The 23,744-nt window shown below is 49.8% G+C and overlaps 2 protein-coding genes and 1 pseudogene across 10 annotated transcripts; all 3 read right to left on the bottom strand.

The window, feature by feature from the left end:
- Positions 1–54: 54 nt before the first annotated feature.
- Positions 55–8,979, bottom strand: LOC133047327 (UL16-binding protein 3-like). Of its 4 annotated transcripts, XM_061130553.1 has the most exons (6): positions 8,474–8,979; positions 5,449–5,487; positions 4,501–4,764; positions 3,833–4,108; positions 2,611–2,743; positions 55–1,435 (listed from the first exon to the last, which is right to left on the bottom strand). In XM_061130553.1, exons 1-5 carry the CDS (start codon positions 8,559–8,561, stop codon positions 2,628–2,630), a joined length of 783 nt encoding a protein of 260 aa, XP_060986536.1. In that variant the 5' UTR covers positions 8,562–8,979; the 3' UTR covers positions 55–1,435; positions 2,611–2,627. The 4 variants fall into 4 exon arrangements, 3 of the variants coding, with proteins under 3 accessions (XP_060986536.1, XP_060986535.1, XP_060986534.1); XM_061130552.1 differs by lacking the exon at positions 5,449–5,487 and having other exon boundaries at positions 8,474–8,678; XM_061130551.1 differs by lacking the exon at positions 5,449–5,487 and having other exon boundaries at positions 175–1,435; positions 3,833–4,117; positions 8,474–8,669.
- Positions 8,980–9,515: 536 nt separating this feature from the next.
- LOC133047019 (UL16-binding protein 3-like) lies at positions 9,516–23,616 on the bottom strand. Of its 6 annotated transcripts, none has more exons than XR_009690644.1 (5): positions 23,423–23,616; positions 18,278–18,529; positions 17,778–18,053; positions 15,669–15,854; positions 9,516–15,126 (listed from the first exon to the last, which is right to left on the bottom strand). XR_009690644.1 is itself a non-coding variant. In XM_061130072.1 (5 exons), the coding sequence occupies exons 1-5, from the start codon at positions 23,493–23,495 to the stop codon at positions 10,261–10,263; spliced, it is 603 nt and encodes a 200-aa protein (XP_060986055.1). In that variant the 5' UTR covers positions 23,496–23,616; the 3' UTR covers positions 9,517–10,260. The 6 variants fall into 6 exon arrangements, 4 of the variants coding, with proteins under 4 accessions (XP_060986055.1, XP_060986052.1, XP_060986053.1 ...); XM_061130072.1 differs by having other exon boundaries at positions 9,517–10,283; positions 15,744–15,854; positions 18,410–18,529; XR_009690645.1 differs by having other exon boundaries at positions 9,522–10,283.
- Positions 21,185–23,205, bottom strand: LOC133047035 (tyrosine-protein kinase RYK-like; annotated as a pseudogene).
- Positions 23,617–23,744: the final 128 nt, after the last annotated feature.

Raw genomic sequence — 23,744 nt, 5'->3', positions numbered from 1 at the left:
GACTCCCTGGAGGCTCAGATAATGCTCAACATATTTGATTTTAGAAACAAAGTGTTGTGTATTAAGGTCTGTACATTATTTATTTAGACATAAAGCTACTGCACCCTTAACAGACTTCCGTGTCAACATAACACTATATTGCAGTGGAAATGAAAAAGTTTGTGTGATTCCCTGTATTGTGAAATTCACTTTATTGCCCTGGTCTGGAACCCAGCCTGCAATATCTCTGAGGTCTGCCTGTATCTACATGGCTTTTAGTCCATGTTTTCCAGCCTAGAATTAACATTGGGATGGCTGCATAGTAGGGTGAACATATGACCTACTGGTGGGATATGGTGAAACATACTTTTAAAAATCCAGAGAATTTAAGGATCACTCCACAACTGGACTGCATGTTTGTTTAAGAGTGATCTTTAAATTCTGTGTTTCCACAAGAAATAAAGCATTATCGTTGGTTTTATTTAATCCCATAATGTGGAGGAATGGTGAAATACCATGACTTTTCTCCTGGATTAGAAAACAGGCATGAAGTACTTAACTCTTTTCCAATATTGATTTAAGGATCAGTATAAGGGGTTCCCGACACCATGGACATGGGTTTGAGTAAAATCCGGGAGTTGGTGATGGACAGGGAGGCCTGGCGTTCTGCGATTCATGGGGTCACAAAGAGTCGGACAGAACTGAGCGACTGAACGGGAGTGAACTGAACTGATAAGGGCTTCCCAGGTGGCGCTAGTGGTAAATAACTGGTCTGCCAACACAGGAGACACAGGAGACATGGATTCCATCCCTGGGTCAGGAAGATCCCCTGGAGATGGAAATAAGAACCCACGACAGTATTCTTGCTGTGAAATCCGATGGACAGAGGAGCCTGTTGGGCTACAGTCCATAGGGTCACAAAGATCAAACATGACTCAGCACCCATAGGGTAATAAATTATGAAGGGAATCAGTCAACATAAAATTTTGTTCTGTTGAAAATACACTGAAGTTGTTTCTCTGGACATAGAAAAAAATACCTGAGTCCTGTAATAGCAGATGTATTGTTCCAGCAATATCATCATTTGTAAGAATAAGATCACGATGCAGGGAAAGTCTAATTTTCCAAAAACTAGAAAAAGATTGAAAGACTTCTATTTGTGGAGATCTCTTGATCAAACAGTTCAGAGTTTCAGTTCAGGAATTCCATAACTCAAAATCAAGAGAAATTAGGTTTGAAAAAAATAAAGATGTTGAGGAGGATGCTCATCAGATTTGACAAGAGACTGGAGATGGTGCAGCCACTGTGTCATCATAACTGGTAGACAGACTTACGATTCCTAAGGTTTGATCTCATGGCTCTAAAGTGAACAGCAGGAGAACAAAGGCGGCCAAGCAAAGACTGAGTCCTGAGGCCAACAGCCCACCTGTTAGGGGCTTCCTGGGAGCAGCATTTCCTGCAGAAAAGAAAGAGGTGTTGGTCCAGGAGGCTGAGGAAATCCTGTCACTTTCCTGGGGCTGCTCCTCCCCAGCCCTCCTCCAGCCCCGCCCTCACTGAGGGGCTCCTATGTCCCCCACCCCCACCCCAGGCCCACAGCTTCTTGTCCCCTCCTCCTTCCTTCCTGCATCACAGAGTCACCCCAGGCCCTGACACCCCCTGCTCAGGCTCAGGACTGGAGCCAGTGAGCAATCAATCTGCTCCCTTCACTCAGGTCCGGGTCCTCCCCGAGGGGGGCCTAAAGGACCAGGGAGCAGGTCCCCGGAGGAGGGGCCTTGCTTCCTGACAGCCCTGGGGGGCTGCAGGCAAACCTCCTTCCTTCGCTCCCCTCCAGCCTCTGAGCCAGCAGCACACACAGCTCTCAGGACCAGGGTCCCTGCCCCCATCTCTTCCTGGTCCCGCCCAGCTGGGCGCCTCCACCCCAGCTCAGGCCCACCATCCCCAGGCACCTCTGCTCAAGGCAGGGCCGCTCAGTGATGGAGGCTCTGGGTCCCCAGGAGGCTGGTGACGAGCAGGCCACAGGCTGAGTCAGAACTGCTGCTGCTCCAGGAGCACAGGCCTGGCCTCGCCCCTTCCCACAGTCTCTCCTGTGGGGCTCCTGCCTTGCCTGCTTGGCCCAAGCCACTTCCTGTGAGAACAGGCCTTTGGAGTTGGGTCTGCAAAGGCCTTCCCAGCCCTTCCTCCTGGGATGAGAGCCCGGCCCCTCTCATCTTGGCCCCTGGATGGGTCCCCTCCCCGCTGACACGTCATGTGGAGCCCCCATGCTGCTCTCAGCCCCGGGAGTCCTGCCCTCGCCCTGAGCGCCTGCTGTTCTCACAGCACCCACCCTGGGCCCTGCCAGCCCGCGGTCTGTGCTCAGTCAGGGGACGTGGCTCAACCCTTTCAGCATCAATAGGCCCTCAGCCGAGCAAGGGCCCCGCCCTTTTCACTATGTCACCTCAAAGTGGGGACTTCTCAGAACTCGGGGCTGAGATCATCAGAGTTCTGCTCTCAGGTGACATGGAGTCTTATCCACCTGCTCATTTCCAGGATGAGGAGGTTCAGTGAGGGGCAGGGGTCTGCTGGGATTCACCTTCCCCCTCCTCACACCAGGCCCTGTGCCCCTGCCTTCCCTCTGGATTCTGCCCTCAGTACCTGTTCTTTGAAAGGACTCAGCCGAGGAAGACAGTTATTATGAAACTGGTGAGGACCACAGGGAGGATCCAGGCTTTAGACTTGATGGTTGTGGCCATGGGCTGGACTGCAGAGGGGCCTGTGGTCGGTGATGCTGCAAGGAGAGTAAGCATGAAGCCCTTGTCCAGACCCCAAACTCAGCAGATGCCTCCTCACCCCCCTGACCCAGGTACCCCTACTGTGCAGACAGTTTACACCCATCACATGGAGGCCCCAGTGATAGATCCCCAGGTGAGATGGGGGAAGGGAGGAGCCCAGTCCTCACGGGGCTCTGACAGCTAATGGGGAAGCAAGGTTTCCAAGACAGCCACTCAGTCCTGCTGTGACATCAGAGATGGTGACATGAGGATGGAGTCCTCAGGAGCTGACAGCAGAGGTGGTATTGACAGATTTCCAGAAGGAGGATTGGTGACATTTAAAAGAAGACTCTGGAAAGAGGGTAGGGTGAGAAATAAATCCCAGAAATCAAAAAGATGTCTACAGGTTTGGTATCAGCAAAAATCCTTACTCACTCGTTCAAAGGCCTGTGCTGTGAGGAGAGATGTCAGGAGGTGGAAGAGGAAGGAGGATGACAGAGCATCCCCAGGACATTGTTCTCCCAGGACAACTCCCTTTATTTGTTTCTCTTTTTACATTCTTTTATTTTATTTAACACCAAAACCACTGTGTATTGGGGTATCGCTGATTAACAATGCTATGATAGTTTCAGGTGAACCGTGAAGGGATTCAGCCATAGGTATACATGTGCCCCTTCTCCCCTAAGCCCCTCTCCCATCCAGGCTGGCAATATTGAGCAGAGTTCCATGTGCTATACAGTGGGAGCTTGTTGGTTATCCGTTAACATATAGCAGTGTGTACATGACCTCCCCAAAGTCCCTAACTATCTCTTTCCCTGGGTACACATAAGCTTGTTTTCTAAGTCTGTGAATCTGTTTTGTAAGTTCCTTTGTACTATTTCTTTTTAGAGTCCACATATAAGGCATGTCATATGATATTTCTCCTTCTCTTTCTGACTTACATCACTCAGTATGACACTCTCTAGGGCCATCCATGTTTCAGGAACAGCTCACTTTAGATGGATCACTTTGCTAAAACACACACACACACAGACACACACACGCACACCCAGACGGTGTGTCCACGTCACCTTGCGTGGACTACCACTTCCCTATGCTCCTCTCACCTGCGCTCTTCAACATTTCCTCCCAGCGCACCATGAAATCCTGAAGCCAGGCCCGACAGTCTGTCATGGAGACCCTCTTCAAGAAGTCGGTCACAGCTCTGTCATTCTCCCACTTCTCTTTCATCCGCCTCCCTCCAGAATGAACCACTGTCCAGTGTTCATTCTCTGAATCTAAGAGGAGCCACATTTGACCATTGAAGCCAAACTGCCAGGATCCACTGATGTGTCCATCCTCTTCCCACCGGCACGTTATCCTGGCCTGCAGGGTCAGAGGGCCTGACCCACCTAGGAAAAGAAAGAGCTCAGCCTCTGGACTTGACAAATTCCTTGCCTCACCTTGGTCCACCTCCCCTGGTCCTGGCTAATCAGGCCCTGTTCTCTCCTCCAAGGCCCTCTTCTTCCACTGGACTACTAGGGAAGGACCAATATCCAATTGAATTTTTCACCCATAAACAATGGATGTAGCTAAGCCCCCAGTGTGCTCCTTCAGTATTTGGACTTGCTCACTCATCCCTGGACTCAATGGACATGAGTTTGGCTTGATGGACATGAGTTTGAGCAAGCTCTGGGAGTTGGTGAAGGACAGGGAAGCCTGGCATGCTACAGTCCATGGCATTGCTAACAGTGGAACACGACTGAGCGACTGACCTGAACTGAACTGAACTCACCTCTGGCCATGTGTTTCTCCAGTATGACGTCAGGCAATTGCCACTTGAGGAAGTCCCCGATGTCTCTCAGTGTTTCTGTCTGTATTTCCCAAGTGTGCGTAGTTTTCACCTCCTCTCCCAATGGACTTGTGGATTGGATCTTGGAGCTACCACAGTCATAGGAGAGAAGAACATTCCCATCTACCTGGCCTTGAACCACACACCACGGCTCTCCAGGACTAAGCTGAGGATCGATGGTGAAGTTGTAGCAAAGAGAGTGAGGATCTGTGAAGGAAAACGCAGGTGAGGGCAGGGTTGGGAGAAGAAGACCCTTTACCTCCTCCCCCAACTTATGTGAGAGCAGAGTACAGCTGCAGGGCTGGGTGGGCAGAGAGGAAGGCCCCCCTGCCCCCCAACACCACCTACAGGCTGAGCAAGTGGAGAAGGCACGTAACATTATCTCCACTCTGCTCCTAAGGCCAACACAGAACCCACAGCTGCAGAAAGGAGAATTCACATTTAGGGGTCACAGGACTTAGCAAGGCCAGGGAGATACTGCTGATCTACAACTAGGAAGGGTCTTGGAAGCCTGGAGAAAGGCCTGGCCCACATGGCATGAAAGAGAAAATCCAGAACTTCCGAGGCAGGTGGTAGAGGAGGGGATTAAAGGCTCAGAGAAGCGAATCTGCCAGGGCGGACATGGTATGAAAGGGCAGGAAGGTGTGTGGTCCACCAGGTTCTGTGGAGCCCGAGAGGAAAGAATGGATGAGAAGCATCTCCAACAGCTCCAGGATGACTCTTGCTGAAGGTCAGTGATGATGGTAGCAGATGGTGTACCTGTGGGCTTCCAGCAGGAAGAAGGATGAAGAAGGTGGAAAGAGCTGATGCCAGGGGGAGTGCTCTATTTCAGACACAAAGTAAATGCAGTGGTCAGAGTGACTAGAGAGTCCCAGTGTAGCCGGGCCTGACTGCAGAGAGTGCGATGCTGGCTCATAGCACCGGGCGACCCTAGAGGCAAACAGATGAGAGTGAGCGCTGTTAAAAACTACACGATGGAAAGGAAAAATTAAAAAAAAAACAAACAGAGACAAACACAAGGCTGGATGTTCAGGAAGCCGCATGCAGACGTCCCAACAAAATGTCCAGATCACTGGCACGCTGTCCAGCACGGAGTCGGGCCTTGCCTTCAGAATCCACGACTAGAGACAGAGACGCCAGGCAGCAGCGAGGAGGGCCTCTCCTCACCACAGCGAGTGCACGAGTCCGTCTGGCCTTTGGAAGCCACGTGGTCAGTGAGTGGGGAAAGTGGACACTGGGCAGAGAAGCCACGCCCACATCCACAAGGACCTAGAGTGGGGCTGACATCGTGTCCACAATCTGAAACATCATCACGGCCGCCTGTTATTACTGTGGTGCCTGAGATCTGTGGTTAGGAATACACGTCTGTGCCACGTGCTGCCCACAGGAGTGCCACCCATCCACTGATCCTCAGAGTGCTCATTTCACATCCGTTGCATTTGCAATATGAATGAAAAATCTTCACAGTAAATTACCATGTGGTGAGGGCTACTGTAGAAGCGATTTCCAAGTTCACACTTCTGACACTGACCTTCATCCCCCAATAGTACGTGCAAACCTTATCACATCCAGGAGAAAATGACAGAGAGGAGTACCAACCTACAACCTCTCCAGGGCTGCAGGAGTATCATCCCTATCCTATCTCCATTTAATTCCCAGTGTGGCCCATAGATTTCTCTAATTGTACATATGACATAATTCAGGCTCTGCAGACCATAGTTTTCTGTTACAACTGCTGTCCTAGCACAAAAGCAGTCACAGACAATTGGTGAATGATGACCTGCTTCTTGGGCAGATGACCCAGCAGAACCTGTGACGTCAGAGGCATCTGTGGTCAGAAAGGCGCTATGTGCCGTCTATGGCATTTTACTTGGAGGTTCACAACACAGACCCTTTATGTCCTGAAGCAAGGCCAAACGATTTGCAGTGGGGAATACTACACCATATAAATGTGGCTCCTGGTATGGTCCTGGGGGCTGGTAGAGATGAGGCCTCTGGTCATGAAATGTCAACGTTGTCCATCATGATCTGGGTTCATCAATCCCTAATCATTAGTTCAGATAGACTAGCCATCAGAGGACTGAAGTGATATTCTGGTTTAGCATAAGAAGGGCCAGAGGCAACAAATGAGAGATAGCAGCAGGTGGCGTAGGCCTGACATCAGAATTGTTGTAGGACCACTGTTCTCCGGGACCTGCCTCCGAAGGCTCAGCAGTAAGGAATCCACCTGCAATGATGGAGCTGGAGTAGATGTGGGATCTATCCCTTGGTGAGAGAAGATCCCATGGAGAAGAGCATGGCAACGCATTCCAGTGTTCTTGCCTGGAGAATCTCCTGGACAGAGGACCCTGGTGGGCGATAGTCCATAGGATCATAAAAAGTTGGGACATGACTGAAGCGACTTAGCATGCACACACTATTCTCTGCTCATGCCTGAGGCTTCATGCAGTGTGCCCTATATCTCCGTGGACCAAGGAAGCCACTCTAGAGCAGAGGGGGTCAGGGGACACTAGCCCATATCTGCTGGACCCACGATCCTTTCACATTCACACCACCCGGAACCTACAAGGTAGGACAGAGCAAGTGTTCGCTTCCCCAACAGGCAGCTAAGGCACCCCTTGCACTAGTCCCTAGGGCCTGAGTCTTCTGTTACTGTTTTGTGACCCACGGCAGCCACATGGTTCTTTTGGTTTTTTCTCGTCATCTTTGCCTGCTCTTGTACCACACATGTGGAGTGTATAATGCACACAGACACCAAAGGGCCTGTCGAGACCAACAGATTTACTCTCTGTCTTTTAAAGAAAATGTTCTCCAACTCCTGTCTTAAATAATAGCTATTATAGGCCACTGTCTCCATGGTCTCAGGGAAGATGAATGTGGGACCGAAGGGTAGAAGTGGGGTGCCCTGTGTCACACACTTTGGGAAGCTCTTCTCCCATCTCTCCTGCTTTATGTCCTGGGGGCCAGGCTGGGAGGCTTCTGCTGGGGTGAATTCTCCGGCAAGAGGATAGGGTGCCAGTTGACAGAGGGCAGGTTTAGGATCCATTCACAGATGGGAAGTTGTTGGAGGCCATGGGCTTCACAAGAAGGGGAGAGATGCAGGAAAATAGTGTTGTAACCAAGCAGGACTCTGAGGAGGCTTCCTAGGACAGACTCCACCCATCTCCCCGCTCGTCCCTCCTGCTCAGCCCCCCCACTCCCCGCCCACGTGGAGGACTCCGCCTAGACCCTTGCCCGTCTTCCCCCTCCTCTCCCGCTTCCAGCGCAACTGCTCAGACTCCACCCAGCCTTCCCCTGAACCCTGTGTGTTCAGTCTCGGAAGCCTGCACCCGCTTCTGCTGCTGCTTCAGTCGTGTCCGACTCTGTGCGACCCCGCAGACGGCAGCCCACCAGGCTCCGCCGTCCCTGGGATTCTCCAGGCAAGAACCCTGCAGTGGGGTGCCATTTCCTTCTCCAATGCAAAGGAAAAGTGAAAGTGAAATCGCTCAGTTGTATCTGACTCTTCCCGACCCCTTGGACCGCAGCCTACCAGGCTCCTCCGTCCATGGGATTTTCCAGGCAAGAGGACTGGAGTGGGGTGCCATTGCCTTCTCCGTCCTGCACCGGCTTCAGTGACTCCGAATTCTCGACGGGGGCGCCGAGGGGCGGCAGCAGCATTTCGTGACGCCGCCCTGGCTCTCACGTCTTCCTGCCTCCCCTCCCTTCCTGCTGGGATTCCTTTTTCGCCCAGATTTTGTCTTTTCCCTGCCGGGGGACGGCAACCAGCAGGCGAGCGGGGGCGGGAAAGGAGCGCGCGGAGCTTTAAAAGCAGGAGGCGGCCCCGCCGCGGCCCTCCGCGAACCGCCTCGGACACCCCCATCCCTCTCGGGTCTTAAGGCCGCGTGTCCGCTCCCCGCAGGTTAATCCCCGAACTCACCGCCTCGCGCCGTGCAGAACCTGAGAGGCAGGAGCAGAAAGTGAGCCAGGAAACCAAGACGCGCTCCGGGTCCAGCCGTCCAGGCCATCCCCACCTGGAAACTGGTTGGATCCGACTATTTACAGGAGAAGCTCTTTATAGGAGGGCTCGCTGCGTACTCCAGTCTACTCTCCGCCCCGCCCTCCTCCCCGCGTCACTGACGCCGGCAGTTGCTGCCCCCTCCTGACTCCTGTCTCTTCCTGCCCCTCAGCGTCTCTTTTCTCCTCCAAATCCTTCTGTCCCCTCAACCTTCCTCCCCATTCCCGCTTGCAGTCCTTCCTGTGGTGGTGGGTTACTCGCTGAGTCGTGTCCTACTCTTGCGACCCCGAGGTTGTAGCCCGCCGGGCTCCTCTGTCCCTGGGGATTCTCTAGGCAGGAGTGTTTTGCCCGATGTCCGAATCCCAGGGCGGGAAGAGAGAAGGCTTCCAAGACAATGCAATTCGCAAAAAGGGAAGTGTATTACCAACGCAGTGGTGCAGGGTCAGAAAAGCCCCGAGCCCCAGCTGTTACATAAATTTATAGGGTGAACATAAGCAGTTGGTAGCTGGCTTAAGCGGATTGGTTACATGTTTGCAAAGCAATTTTATTGGTACAAACTTTCTCGGGCTTTTGTTCCAACTTAGGCGTTCGCGGGCATTTCAGCTTTCACTCTTGTTTCTTACTGGGCGCATATTGATTGGCTGGCTCCGTCCGATGGGGGCGGGGAATCCCACCATTTCAGGGGAAACGAAACCAGGTCCGGGCCGCCTGCCAGCCCCAGCAGTCCCACAGGAGTACTTCAGTGGGTCGCCATGCCCTCCTCCTTGGGATAGTTCTGACCCTGGAATCGAAGCCGGATGTCCTACGTTGCTGGCAGAGTGTTTACTGACTGAGCTTGGAGGGAAGTCCTGCTTTCCTTAAAAGATTCAAGATCCCCTCCAAACCGCCCCCACCCCACCAGAAAAACCCCCACCCCCACCGGAGAACTCTGCTGATCTCTTGAAAGGGCCTGGAGACAGCCCTTAACTGCCATGTCATCAGCAATATATTTTCTAGTAGTTTCTGTCCCAGAGTAGTCCTAGACCTTTTGTGGGCCAAAGTAAGTGCTCATTAGAAAGAGTTTTCTGACTGAGGCCGGAACCCAAGTCTGAGTCCTGTCCTCTTCCCAGCCCCCATGTGTCTCTGTCCCCAAATTGTTACACACCAGGCTCTTGGCCTCCTTAATCAATAGAAATCTAAAGAGGAAAGACAATAGAAATAAATTAAATTTTTTAATCAAAAGAAATTGAGGCAAGGCTTTATTGGGGCTCCTGCTGCAGCAGAGGGGAGTGAGAACAAATGACAGGTTCCTTGCTTGCTCACTCCCCAAGGTGGTGGGGTGAGCTGGTTCCTTCTGTGGGGTGAGGGGAGGGGTGTTTCCAGGGGTCAGTCAGAGGGGTGGCTTAGGTGACTGGCTGAACCCTTAGGTGGTGTTGTGTGCTGGGTGCATGTGAGGCATGTTGCTTTTGCTCTGGGCTCTTCAAAAAGTCCTGTTGGGTTTTTCATTTCTTTCTATCTTTTTCCCAGAATAGCTTCAACTACTCCAACTAAAAAACAGTCTATTTTTAAAAACCCTTTTATTTTGGATTGGGTCTAGCTGATTTACAAACAGTGTTGGGATAGTCTCAGGTGAACAGCTAAGGGACTCACCCGTACACATACATGTATCCATTCTCCCTACACTCCCATCCTGACAGGGCAGTCACATAACATTGAGCAGAGTTGTGGGTTCATTCCTTGGGCTGGGAAGATCCTGGAGAAGGAAAGAGGAACCCACTCCAGTATTCTTGGCTGGAAAATTCCATGGACAGAGGAGCTGGCAGGCTACAGTCCATGAGGACAGAGACAGTTGGACACACACAGAAAGGTACACACACAGACACACCATGTCTTAGGCTCTCCATTTTAAATAGAGCAGGGTATACATGAACTTTCCATCCTCCCTAATGACCTCTTTCCCCCATCCTACCCCCAGCAACTAGAAGTTTGTTCTCTAACTAAGTCTGTGAGTCTCTTTCTGAGAATGCAAAACATCCTTATTGCTGATATGAAGAAAGTTTTATGGGTTTGGATAGAAGATTCAACCAGCCACAACGTTTTCTGAAGGCAAAGCCTAATCCAGATCAAAGCTGTAACTCTTCATTTCTATGAAGGCTGAGAGAGGTGAGAAACTTGCAGAAGAAAAATTTGAAGCCATCAGGGGGTGGTTTATGAAGTTTAAGGAAAGAAGCCATCTCCATAACGTAAAGGGCCGAGTGTAGTAACTAGACCTGATGTAGAAGCTACTGCAAGTTTTCCAAAAGATTTAGCGAGGATAATCTATGAAGGTGGCTCCACTGAATCAGAGATTTCCAGTGTAGACAAAATATCCATCTATTGGAAGAAGATGCCTGCCAGGACTTTGATACCTGGAAAGGAGTAGTCAGTGCCTGGCTTCAAAGATTCCAAGAACAGGCTGATTCTCTTGATAAGGGCTAATGCAGCAGATTACTGGAAGTCAATGGTCACTTGCCACTTGGAAAATTCTATACAGAGTGAAGTAAGTCAGAAAAACAGCAATACAGTATACTAATGCATATATATGGAATTTAGAAAGATGGTAATGATAACCCTGTATGCGAGACAGCAAGAGAGACACAGATGTATTGAACTCTGTGGGAGAGGGCGAGGGTGAGATGATATGGGAGAATGGCCTTGAAACATGTAAATTATCATATGTGAAATGAATTGCCAGTCCAGGTTCGATGCATGATACAGGATGCTCGGGGCTGGTGCACTGGGATGACCCTGAGGGGTGGGGTGGGAAACACATGTACACCCATGGCGGATTCAAGTCAATGTATGGCAAAACCAATACAATGTTGTAAAGTAAAATAAACAACTAATTTAAATTTTTTAAAAATGAAAAAAAAAATATATGGGACTAAAAAAAAAAAAAAAAAAGGAAAATTCTAAAGCCCTTTAGAATTAGGCTGAATCTGTTCTGCCTGTGCTCCGTAAATGAAACAATGAAGCCTGGATGACAGAATATCTGTTTACAACATTGGTGGCCAAGTGTTTTAAGTCCAGTGTTGAGACCAACTGCTCAGAAAGAGTCCTTTCAAAATATTACTGCTGATTGACAAAGCATTCAAGAATGTGATGGAGAAGTACAATGAGGTTCATGTTATTTTCATGGCTGCCAACACAACATCCATTCCGAAGCTCATGGATCATGGAATAACTATGATATTCAACTCATAGTATTTAGGAAGTACATTATAGGCTATAGCTGCGTAGACAGTTATTCCTCTGTTGGATCTGGGCAAAGGCAACTGAAAAATTTCTGCACTGAATTCATTTTTTAAAAAAACGATGTAGTCTTTTTAAAAAACATTTGCTAATTAATTTTTTTGGTTGCATTGGTCTTAATTGAGGCATGTGGGATCTCTGTTGGGTCATGCAGGATCCTTCATCACAGCACACAGACTCTCTAGTGGTGTTGCCTGGTGTTGTCTAGTTGCAACACGTGGGCTTAGCTGTTTGGCGACATGTGGGATCTTAGTCCTCTGAACAGGTAGTTCTCTGAACAGGTATCAAGCCATCATTCCTTGCATTGGAAGGTAGATTCTTCATCACTGGGCCACCAGAGAAGTCCATTTACATTGGATTCATGATTATAGAATCTACTGAAAACAGTGAGTCATGGGAATAGGTTGAAATATCAACATTAATGCAAGTATGGGAGAAGTAGATTTCTACCTTCACAGATGACTTTGAGGAATTCAAGAATTCACTGGAGAAAGTAGTGCAGATGTAGTGGAAATAACAAGGAAGCTAGAGTTAGAAGTGGAGCCTGAAGATGTGGCTGAATTGCTGCAATTGCATCAAAAAGCTGAAATGAATGAGGGTTCATTCTTATGCATGAGCAAAGAAAGTGGTTTCTTGAGAGAGAAACTGCTCTTCATGAAGAAGCTATGAAGTTTACTGAAATGACAACAAAGGATTTAGAATATAACATAAAGGTAGTTGAAAAAAGCAGCAGCAGGCTGCAGAGTGTTAACTCCAGCTTTCAAAGAACTTCTGCTGTGGGTAAAAACACTGTTTAAGAGCACTGTATGCTCCAGAGAAATCTGTGAATCGAAGAGTCGAAGGATGTGGCAAAGTTCATTGTTGTCTTCTTTTCAGAAATTGTCCTGCTCACCCCAACCTTCAGCAACCACCACCCTGATCAGTCAGCAGCCACGGACACTGAGACAAGACCCTCCACCAGCAAAAAGATTTAGACTTGTGAAGGCAGAGATGATGTTCAAACTACTTTATTTTAGAAACAAAGTGCTGTTAATGAAATTCTGTATATTATTTATTTAGTCGTAAAACTATTGCACATGTAACAGATGATGGACAGTGTCAATTAAACTATATACAAAGTGGGAAATGAAAAATTTGAGTGATTCACTATATTATGATATTCAATTTGCTGCCCTGGTCTGGAACACAGCCTGGACTATCGCTGAGGTTTTGCTATATCTACATGGCTTTTGGTCTACATTTTCCATCTGGAACTAACATTGAGTTGGTTGTGTAGTAAGATGGACAAACGATCTACTGTTGAGATACACTGAAGCATACATCTCAAGACAGGATTCAGTTTTACTCCTACAAACAATGTAAGGAAACTCCTGTTATTGCATTTTCTGTACCACTTGATCCTGATTTATTTTAAAATCTGTCAGTTATTTGAATATATGAGGATATCCCGGCAATTTTTTTGTCAGGTTGATTATTCAGGATATGTTCAATCTTTTCACAGGTTTACAGTTCTATGAACACCTACATGACCTTCTAGAACTAACACCCCAAAAGATGTCCTTTTCATCATAGGGGATTGGAATGTAAAGGTAGGAAGTCAAGAGATTCCAGGAGTAACAGGCAAGTTTGGCCTTGGAGTACAAAATGAAGGCAGGAAAAAGCTATTTTGAGTTTTGTCAAGAGTACACACTAGCCAGAGCAAAAACACTCTTCCAACAAAACAAGAGAAGACTCTACACATGGACATTACCAGATGGTCAATATTGAAATCAGACAGATTATATTCCTCGTAGCCAAAGGTGGAGAACCTCTATACAGTCAGCAAATGCAAGACTGGGAGCTGACTGTTGCTTAGGTCATGAGGTCCTTACTGTAAAATTCAGACTTAAATTGAAGAAAGTAGGAAAAACCATTAGGCCATTCAGCTATGACCTAAATCAAATCTCTTATGTTATACAGTAGAAGTGACAAATAGATTTAAGGGATTATATGTTGTACACAGAGTTCCTGAAGAACTATGGAAGGAGGTTCGTGACATTTTACAGCAGGTGTTGACCAAAACCATCCCCAAGAAAAAGAGACGCAAGAAGACAAAATGATTTCTGAGGTCGTCTTACAAATAGCTGAGAAAAGAAGAGACGTGAAAGGCAAAGGAAAGAAGGAAAGATCTACCCATCTGAATGCAGAATTCCCAAGAATAGCAAGGAGAGGTAAGATGAGGCTTCCTAGATGATCAATGCAAATAGAGGAAAAAAACAGAAAGGGAAAGCCTAGAGATCTCCTCAAGAAAATTCAAGATACCAAGGGAACATTTCATTTAAAGATGGACACAATAAAAGACAGAACCGGCAAAGACCTAACAGAAGCCTTTCCTATCAAACAGTTGGTCAAATTGTGAATGCAAAGGAAAAGTACTTAAAGGAAATCAAAAGTCCTCCTCCAGTGAACACATGCATGATAAGAAAGCAAAACTGAGCATCAAGGTCAAGTGGTAAAATTGGTTTGAGAAGAAAAAAGAAAGATGCTGAGTAGGACTTGCAATGCAAAGACATCACTTTGCCAATAAAGGTCTGTCCGGTCAAAGCTATGGATTTGCCACTAGGGATGCACTTATGTGAGAGTTGGACCATAAAGAAGGCTGAGTGCTGAAGAACTGATGCTTTTGAATTGTGGTGTTAGATAAGACTCTTGAGAGTCGCTTGGACTGCAAGGAGAGCAAACCAGTCAATCCTAAAGGAAATCAACCCTGAATATTCATTGGAAGGACTGATGATGATGATGAAACTCCAGTACTTTGCCTTCCTGATGTGAAGAGCCTAGTCATTGGAAAAGTTCGTGATGATGGCATAGATTGAGGGCAGGAGGAGAATGGGGCAACAGAGGATGAGATGGTTGGATGGCATCACTGACTCAATGGACATGAGTTTGAGCAAACTCCGGGAGATAGTGAGAGACAGGGAAGCCTGGCGTGTGTCCATGGGGTCACAGAGTTGGACATGACTTAGCGACTGAACAATTCACCATATGTGAACAGCTCAAGCAGTGGCCAAAAAAATTATAATTTATATTATTTATTTGTAGTACTTCATTCTCTATTCGGAATATGATCCTCTGTCTATGGAGAAATAAATCTACTTTTCAAAACAGACATAGTTTGTGCGGTGAAGTCTGGTTTCTCCTTTGAGAGGTGGAGGCATAGAGCAACACAGGAGAGTCACCACTGAGGGTGCAGATCTCGATGAAACAAAAAAGGTTTTCATTGCATAACTTCCAGAATATATCTTTGGATTCAGTTTATCAGGATACTGTTGGGATCAATAACAAGACTGCATGTTACTTTAAGAGTTTTCTTTTTATTCTCTGCTTCCACAATAAATGTAGCCAAATCATTAGTTCTATTTAATCCCATAAGGTGGGAAAAGGGTAAATGTCCTGAGCTCCCTCCTTGATTAGAAAAGGAAACTTGAAACATTTATGTCTTTTGCAATAGCGAGATACTGACTTAAATATTCATATTAGGAAATAAAATGACTAAAAGAGACATTTAGAAATAATATTTTGTTCTGTTCAAAACACTCTGAAGTTGTTTCTCTGAACATAGAAAGAATCCCTGTGTTCTGTAATAGCAGATGGAATTTTTCTTGCATTATCATCATTTGCAACAATGAGATTGCCATACAGAGAAGACTCTGATTTTTCTCAAACTAGAAGACAGAAAGTGTCCTATGTGAGGAGATTTCTTGTTCAAGTAGTTGAACATTTCATTGCAGGGATTCCAGCACTCACAACCAAGAGAAAGAGGCAAAAGACGATGGGAAAAATAAAAGAGACTGAAGAGGGTGCTCACCAGATGTGACCAGAGTCATAAGACAGTGCAGATCCTGCGTCATCGTAACTGGAAGGCAGGCTCAGAACTACTCACTCTGGTCTCCTGGCTCTAAAGTGAACAGATGGAGAACAATGGCGGCCAAGGAAAGACTGTTCCATGAGGCCAACAAGAGCACCTGTTGTGGCTTCCTGGAAGCACCATCTCCTGTAGAAAAAAAAGGGAGTTTGTCCAGGAGGCTGAGGAATCCTGTCACATTCCTGGGGCTGTCCCTCCCCAACCCCCCCATAGCCCCCTCTCACTGAGGGGCTCCTATGTCCCCCACCCCCACCCCCACCCCAGGCCCAGCAGCGTCTTGTCCCCTCCTCCTTCCTTCCTGCATCACAGAGTCACCCCAGGCCCTGACACCCCCTGCTCAGGCTCAGGACTGGAGCCAGTGAGCAATCAATCTGCTCCCTTCACTCAGGTCCAGATCCTCCCCGAGGGGGGCCTAAAGGACCAGGGAGCAGGTCCCCAGAGGAGGGGCCTTGCTTCCTGACAGTCTTGGGGGGCTGCAGGCAAACCTCCTCCCTTCCCTCCCCTCCAGCCTCTGAGCCAGCAGCACACACAGCTCTCAGGACCAGGGTCCCTGCCCCCCATCTCTTCCTGGCCCCGCCCAGCTGGGCGCCTCCACCCCAGCTCAGGCCCACCATCCCCAGGACCTCTGCTCAAGGCAGGGCCGCTCAGTGATGGAGGCTCTGGGTCCCCAGGAGGCTGGTGACGAGCAGGCCACAGGCTGAGTCAGAACTGCTGCTGCTCCAGGAGCACAGGCCTGGCCTCGCCCCTTCCCACAGTCTCTGCTGTGGGGCTCCTGCCTTGCCTGCTTGGCCCAAGCCACTTCCTGTGAGAACAGGCCTTTGGAGTTGGGTCTGCAAAGGCCTTCCTGCCCTTCCTCCTGGGCTGAGAGCCCGGCCCCTCTCATCTTGGCCCCTGGGTGGGTCCCCTCCCCGCTGACACGTCATGTGGAGCCCCCATGCTGCTCTCAGCCCCGGGAGTCCTGCCCTCGCCCTGAGCGCCTGCTGTTCTCACAGCACCCACCCTGGGCCCTGCCAGCCCGCGGTCTGTGCTCAGTCAGGGGACGTAGCTAAACCCTTTCAGCATCAATAGGCCCTCAGCCTAGTAAGGGCCCCGCCCTTTTCACAATATCACCTCAAAGTGAGGACTTCTCAGAACTCAGGGCTGAGTTTGTCTGACTTCTGCTCTCAGATGATATGGGGTATTATTCAGCTGCTCATTTCCAGGATGTAGAGGTTCAGTGAGCGGCAGGGGTCAGCTGGGATTCACCTTCCCCCTCCTCACACCAGACCCTGTGCCCCTGCCTTCCCTCTGGATTCTGCCCTCAGTACTTGCTCCTGGAAAGGACTCAGCCAAGAAAGACAGTTATGATGAAACTGGTGAGGACCACAGGGACGTTCCAGGCTTTGGTCTTGATGGCTGTGGCCCTGGGCTGGACTCTAGGGGGGACCGTGGTCGGTGATGCTGCAAGGAGAGTAAGAGTGAAGCCCTTGTCCAGACCCTGAAACTCGGCAGATGCCTCCTCACCCCCCTGACTCAGGTACTCCTACTGTGCAGACACTTTCAACCAATCACATGGAGGCCCCTGTGATAGATCCTCAGGCGAGATGGGGGGAAAGGAGGAGCCCAGTCCTCACGGGACTCTGACAGCTAACAGGGGAGCAAGGTTTCCAACACAGCCACTCAGTCCTGCTGTGACATCAGAGACGGTGACGTGAGGATGGAGTCCTCAGGAGCTGAGAGCAGAGGTGGTATTGACAGATTTCCAGAAGGAGGATTGGTGACATTTAAAAGAAGATTCTGGAAAGAGGATTCAGTGAGAAATAAATCCCAGAAATCAAAAAGATGTCTACAGGTTTGGCATCAGCAAAAATCCATGTTGAGTCGCAGAAAGGCCTGTGTGTGAGGAAAGATGTCAGGAGGTGTAATAAGAAGGAGTATGACAGAGCATCCCCGGGTCATTGGTCTCCCAGAACAACTCACCTCTGACAGATCACTTTCTCAAACAGACACACACACACACAGGTTCCATGTCACCATGAGGGGACTGTCACTTTCTCCTCCCTTTTCACTTACCCGAGGTCTTCAACATTTTCTCCCAGCACCCCATGAAATCCTGAAGCCAGGACCCACAGTCTCCCATGGAGACCTTCTTCAGGAAGTCGGTCACAGCTCTGTCATTCTCCCACTTCTCTTTCATCCATCTGCCTCCAGGGTGATCCACTCTCCAGTGTCCATTCTCCGAATCAAAGTGGAGGCTCATTAGTCCATTCAAGCCAAACTGCCAGGATCCACTGATGTTTCTGTCATCCTCACAGTGACATGTCATCAGGGCCTGCAGGGTGAGAGGGTCTGCTCCCACCGTGGGAAAGAAAGAGCTCAGCCTCTGGGCTTGACAGATTCTTTGCCCCACCTGGGTCCACCTCCCCTGGGTCCACATCCCCTGGGCCCAGCTGATCTGGCCCTGGTCTCTCATGCAACACTTGCTCTTTCCACTGGACGACTAGGGAAGGACCAATATCCAACTGCATTTTAAGCCCCATCTGCTCCTCCTGTACTTGGACTCTCTAACTCACCCGTGACCGTGGGTTTCTCCAGTGTAAAGTCACACAGGTGGTCCCTGATGTCTCTGAGTGTTTCGATCTGTGTTTCCCAGGACTTCATGGTTTTCACTTCTTCTCCCAATGGACTTGTGAATATGATCTTACCATGACCACAATCATAGGAGAGAAAAACCTCTCTGTCCACGTCGCCTTCAACGTTACACCACAGCTGTCCAGGTCTGGGCTGAGGATCGATGGTGAAGTTATAGGACAGAGAGTGAGCGTCTGTGAAGGCAAACCGCAGAGAGGGTGAGGGTGGGAGAAGAAGACCCGTAGGCCTCCTCCCCAAGGGCTGTGAAAGCAGAGGAAGGCTGCGGGCTGGGCTGACAGAGCAGGACCCCCGCCTGCGCCCCACCCCTCACCAGGCACGACTGAGGAAGGCGACGAAGCCTCAGGCAGGCAAGAAACCCCACAGCCCTGGAGACGCCCCATTTCCACTCTGCTAACAGCTCCCCAGGTGCCACTATCCAACAAATACTTTTCCCAGGGATGGGCCAGGCTGGTTCAGAAGGAAAGGCCCAAACCCAGAGGATCTCAGGTTCTCTGTGAGTGTCCTGTGGGAGATGCAGAGGGTAAGAGGGCTGTTCCTGACGAAGCGGATCACAGCCAGTGGGGGTGTGGGTGGGGAGGATGAGCACAGAACCCAAAGCTGGAGAAGGGAGAGTTTATAATTACGGGTCACTGGGCTTAGCAAGGCTGGGGAGACGTGGTGATCTCCCACTAGGATGGGTCTTGGAAGCCTGGAGAAAGGTCTGGGCCACATGGAATGAAAGAGAAAGTCCAGAACTTCCGAGGCTGGTAGTAGAGGAGGGGATCCAAGGCTCAGAGAAGTGAATCTGCCAGGGTGGACACGGTATGAAAGGGTAGGAGTGTGTGCAGTCCACCAGCTCCATGGGAAAGCCTGATGGACTCTATGGAGACTGAGAGGAAAGCATGGATGAGAAGCAGCTGCAATAGCTCAAGGATGACTTTTGCAGAAGATCAGGGATGGTGGTAGGACATGGTGTTCCTGTGGGCTTCTATCAGGAACAGGGATGGAAGTTGTGGAAAAATCAGATTCCAGGTAGGGGTGTGCTAGGTCAGCAGAAAGTAGGTACAGGGGTCAAAGTGATTAGAGAGTCTCAATGCCAGCCAGGGCCTGACTACAGAGAATATGATGCTGGCTCATAGCACAGGGCGATCCTAAAGGCAAACAGATGGGCAGGAACCTAGATACAAACTGTACCATTGAAAGAATTAAAGAGAGACAGCACACAGGGCTGGATGATCAGGGAGCTAAAAGCAGCCATCCCTACAAGACATCTGATCCAGGCCCATTTTCCAGATCTGAGCCACTTCTCAGAAGGTATCACCAGAGAAAGAAGCCACGTTCTAAAGAGGAGGGCCCTATCATCACCACATCTAGTGCAAAAGTCCTTCCATTCTTTCTCAAAGAGCCACATGGTTATTTCCTGGGGTAAGTGAACCTGCAGAAGCAGAAACTACTCTCACATTCACATTGCACCTAGTGTGTTTCTAGTATCAGGCACAGGAATCATAGCATCATCATGGTCCCCCAGTTGTTGAAGTGATGCTCTGACTTCTAGGCCATCCATGGAGAGCAGTTCAGGTTCTGCTTACAGTGGTTGTCACTGGGTCCAGAGACCACACAGCGGTCATTTCACATTCCCTGGTCTTGTGAAATGCATGGAGACCTGAGTAGCTAATAAATTATCGTGGGGTGAAGGCTACCATATTGGTGAATTCCAGATTCAGACTTCAGACCCTACCTCCCCACCCCCAATGGTACGTGTACACAATATCCTAGAGGAAATACAGAGACAAGTGCCAATCTACAACCTCTCAAGGGCTGCAGTGGTGTGGTCCCTATCCTATCTCCATTTAACACCACTTGGCCTTAGGTTTCCTGTAATGGTACAGAAGACATATTTTAGGCTTCGCAGACCCGAGGTCTCTGCTGCATCTGCTGTCCCAGCACAAAAGCAGTCACAATTGGTGAACGGTGAGCATGGCTGGAGCTGCTTCCTGGGCAGATGACCCAGCAGAAACCGTGACATCAGAGGTGTCTGTGGTCAGAAAGGTGCTACATGCCATTTTCTACTTGAAGGCTCACAACACAGGCCCTGAGTGTTGCAGTGGAGAAAGTCACACCATTTAAACGTGGCTCCTGGTGGGGTCCTGGGGCCTGGCAGAGATGAGGTCACTGATCATGGAATGTCAGAGTTGCCCATCGTGATCTGGGCTCATTAACCCCTAATCATTATTTCAGCTAGGCCAGCCGTCATAGGATAGAAGAGATTATGTGTTTTGGCATAAGCAGGGCCACAGAGAAAAAACAAGACCCACCAGCAGCTGGCCTAGATGTGACACTAGAATTGTTATGTGGCCACTATCCTCTGCTCATGCCTGTGGCTTCCCCTAGGGCACTTTGGACCAAGGTAGCTACTCTGTAATAAAGGAGCGGGGGCATTAGCCCATAACTGCTGGACTGTTTTTAGTTTCCTAAGAAAAAGTACTGCATGTTGAAGAAAAATCATTCCCAAAACTAGTGAAAGAAACCAAAACTTTAAAGGTGAATCACGTGCATTGTCTTTAGAAGTTAAGAAAATAAAAGGCAGTTGGTAGTAAGATTGTTAGTTCAAATATGTGTGTTTTAACAATTTTAAAACTATTTTGTAAGAATATATCTACACCTCAAAGGCAACTATGTGTAAAAAATTTACACAAACATTTTCAGTTCAAGCTAATAAAAGTGATATTGAGAAAGCATTCCACATCAGTAAGTCTGTCTTAGAAAGTTCAGATGCTAAAGCATTCCTAAAGCTCAGTGTTCTGAAAGATAAATCTGCTTCTCTGGTGCTGGGTGATGCACTGACTGGCTGGCTCTAAGTGGGCCTCGGCAGGCACCTTCCTCCTGATGCTGGGGGACTGTGAGAGGAGCGTCAGACACAGGCCCCCAGGGCTGCACGGACCTCTGTGAGACCCTGGGCCCTTAACTGGAACTGCACCTCTCCTCTTGATCGAAGGCCCAGCACAAGCCATCACATAAATGGTTCATCAGCACAGTTGATAGGCTGGACTATTTGGTAACCCTCTTTTAGGTACTCGGCCACATCAAACGGGTAGATGTCCACTTAGGGTGTTTGGCCAGAGTCATAAACCCCTGGGCTCTTTAGTAGGAGCATGCTGACTTCTTAGTTGTGGCATGCAGGATCCAGTTCCCCCACCAGGGATCGAACCCAGGCCCCTGCATTGGGAGTGTGGAGTCTTAGCCACTGGATCACCAGGGAAGGCTGGAGAACTCATTAATAACCAGACTTTCAAAAGCCATCCATCGATCCGGTGTTTTTGCTGTTCCTCAGACAGAGTCCACGGGGAACAAGACTCTGGAGAGGGACTGGCTTTGCTCTTAACTTGAAGTTGTTCAATGACAGAGCTCCTAGCTGCCAGGTCTTTGTGGAGGACTTCCTTCTGACCAGGTAGCTCATTCCACAGGCAATCTGAGCAGCCATGTGAACTAGCTTTTGTTGAGAAGTTGTCTGCAGACTATTGGCCTCTACATATTTGCGCTGTCATAAAAATAATTTAAGATCCCCCCAGTTCATGTAAGGCAATCCACCATGGGCTTTTCCCCTTCTTCTGTTCACACATGGGTAATAGGAAGATTTCTGTGATGAAGATCTCCTAGCTTACAACTTTCAGGGAGCATCGTTGTCACCTGAATTTCAGAAGCTTGATCTCTAATTCTTTTTACAAATGCTTGTTGCTCTTTATCTGGATCTTTTTCATCTACATAAACCCCATGGAAAGTACACCAAAAGGTACCTTCTTAGAGCACATCTTTTGAGTTCCTCTCCCTGGATAGATACTTTGATATCATTCACCTTAGGTTTGGCCTCCAAAAGAGTGACACTTCTCAAGTCCTACTCCTCTACCCACAAGGGAGGATAACTGGAGATGGGGGCTGTATTGTTGGGTGTGTTCCCTCTCACATGCTGAGACATCTGGGAACGACTGGGACTGAGACAGCCCTTGGGAAGTACTGCTGGCGCTGGTGCTATCTTCCAGTTCAATCCTTTTCACACTATGAAGATGCAAAACAGCTAATACTAGTACTACAAGAAATATACCTGGACAGCAAATCCCTAGGCTGATACAAAACACACGTGTAGACACGGCTGGAGCTGCATGTACAGGGTCATAAATGGTTCCTCTGCTGGTCGTTTTGTCCAAGGCTGAAGTTTTACTTCCTCAATTTCTGGACGGCAACTTTTCCTTCGTTTCAACTCTAAGACTGTGAAGCTTTCTGAAGTTACTGTCAAGTTCAGCTGCATTTAGTATCATAATTTCAGAATCTACTTTGCCAGGACAGGACAGCTCGAGCCCAAACACTGATACAGTGCGTGGGAGTTCCGGGGGCAGGGGGCGCCGGGGCGGCAGGCAGCCTAGGGGACCCCAGCGGTCCCGGCGGCGGCCTTTCGGATGCGCGTTCCCCGGGAGACCGGCCCACACATCCGTCCGCTCGGAGCTCCCGACTCCACTGCCCAGGAGAAGCCCGGTCGCCCGCCGCCGCCCACCCCCGCCCAGGGCCCCGGACGGCCGCGGAGATCTCCTCGCCCGGCCGCCCTGCAGGTGTTAGCTGATCGGTGATAAAGAGCGCTGGTCCTTCAAGGGCCGACAGCAGTAGGGACCAGAAGGGGCTCTGTGCGCATATCCCGTACTTTTGCTTTTCCGGGCTTCTCTGGGTCCCTTCCCCCCGGGAGGCAGACGGGTCCCAGGCCGCCGGGCTCCAGGAGTCCCACTTCCCAAGGGGCGGGCTGGGCCCTGAGGGGCCTCAACAGCATTCCCTGTAGCGTCCTGGCCCCCTCTTCTCCTAGCGTCACCTCCCAAACTCCCCGCATTACTGCTTCACCCAAGGCACCGCTATTCTGCCCCTGAGAGCCGGCAAGTAGCCCGTGGGAGCCACCGAGGCGCAAAGGGGCCAAGGGAAGGGAAAGAGGAGGCGGCCGCGGCGCCACCCCGCGAGGAGTTTCGCGAACCCCCGCGCCGTCACCACCCCTGTTCAGGTCGTAACTCACCCAACTTCCCCGCCCCCCGCAGCTTCATCCCCGAGCTCACCGCCGGGCGTCCCGCTGAAGCAGACAATCAGAGGCAGGACCAGGAAGCCAAGGCGGGTCTCGGGGCCACCCATCGCTCCCTTCGCCACCTGGATCTCGGTTTTGAACGAGAGGAGGATGCCAGGTCAGGTGAGCGGATCCTTTCCTCGGAGGCACGTTCTGCACTTCTCTGGCAGCCGGCAGATCCTCTGCGCGGAGGCCAACCCCGGGGCGGGGCCGGGCCGGCGCCGGCGTCACCGGGTGAAGCCGCTTCCGTTCTGGGCTCTGCCCTCCTCGCCGCCGCAAGGGCTGTTGCTGCCGCCTCTTCCCACTTGAGCTGTGCT

This window comes from Dama dama, chromosome 26 (assembly GCF_033118175.1).
Source record: "Dama dama isolate Ldn47 chromosome 26, ASM3311817v1, whole genome shotgun sequence".
NCBI lineage: Eukaryota > Metazoa > Chordata > Mammalia > Artiodactyla > Cervidae > Dama > Dama dama.
This window is presented reverse-complemented; position numbering and strand designations above follow the sequence as displayed.

Bases quoted from the DNA above. Each gene is read 5' to 3' on its own strand.
- LOC133047019 (XM_061130069.1), bottom strand. From the start codon at position 23,495: ATGGGTGGCCCCGAGACCCGCCTTGGCTTCCTGGTCCTGCCTCTGATT. The intron at 18,530-23,422 runs GTGAGCTCGGGG...TTGCCTTCACAG, and splicing joins CTTCAGCGGGACGCCCGGCG to ACGCTCACTCTCTGTCCTAT. The intron at 18,054-18,277 runs GTGAGTTAGAGA...CGGTGGGAGCAG, and splicing joins GGAGAAACCCACGGTCACGG to ACCCTCTCACCCTGCAGGCC.
- LOC133047327 (XM_061130553.1), bottom strand. From the start codon at position 8,561: ATGGCCTGGACGGCTGGACCCGGAGCGCGTCTTGGTTTCCTGGCTCAC. The intron at 4,765-5,448 runs GTCAGGCCCGGC...TTTCCTTCACAG, and splicing joins CCAGCATCGCACTCTCTGCA to ATCCTCACTCTCTTTGCTAC. The intron at 4,109-4,500 runs GTGAGTTCAGTT...TAGGTGGGTCAG, and splicing joins GGAGAAACACATGGCCAGAG to GCCCTCTGACCCTGCAGGCC.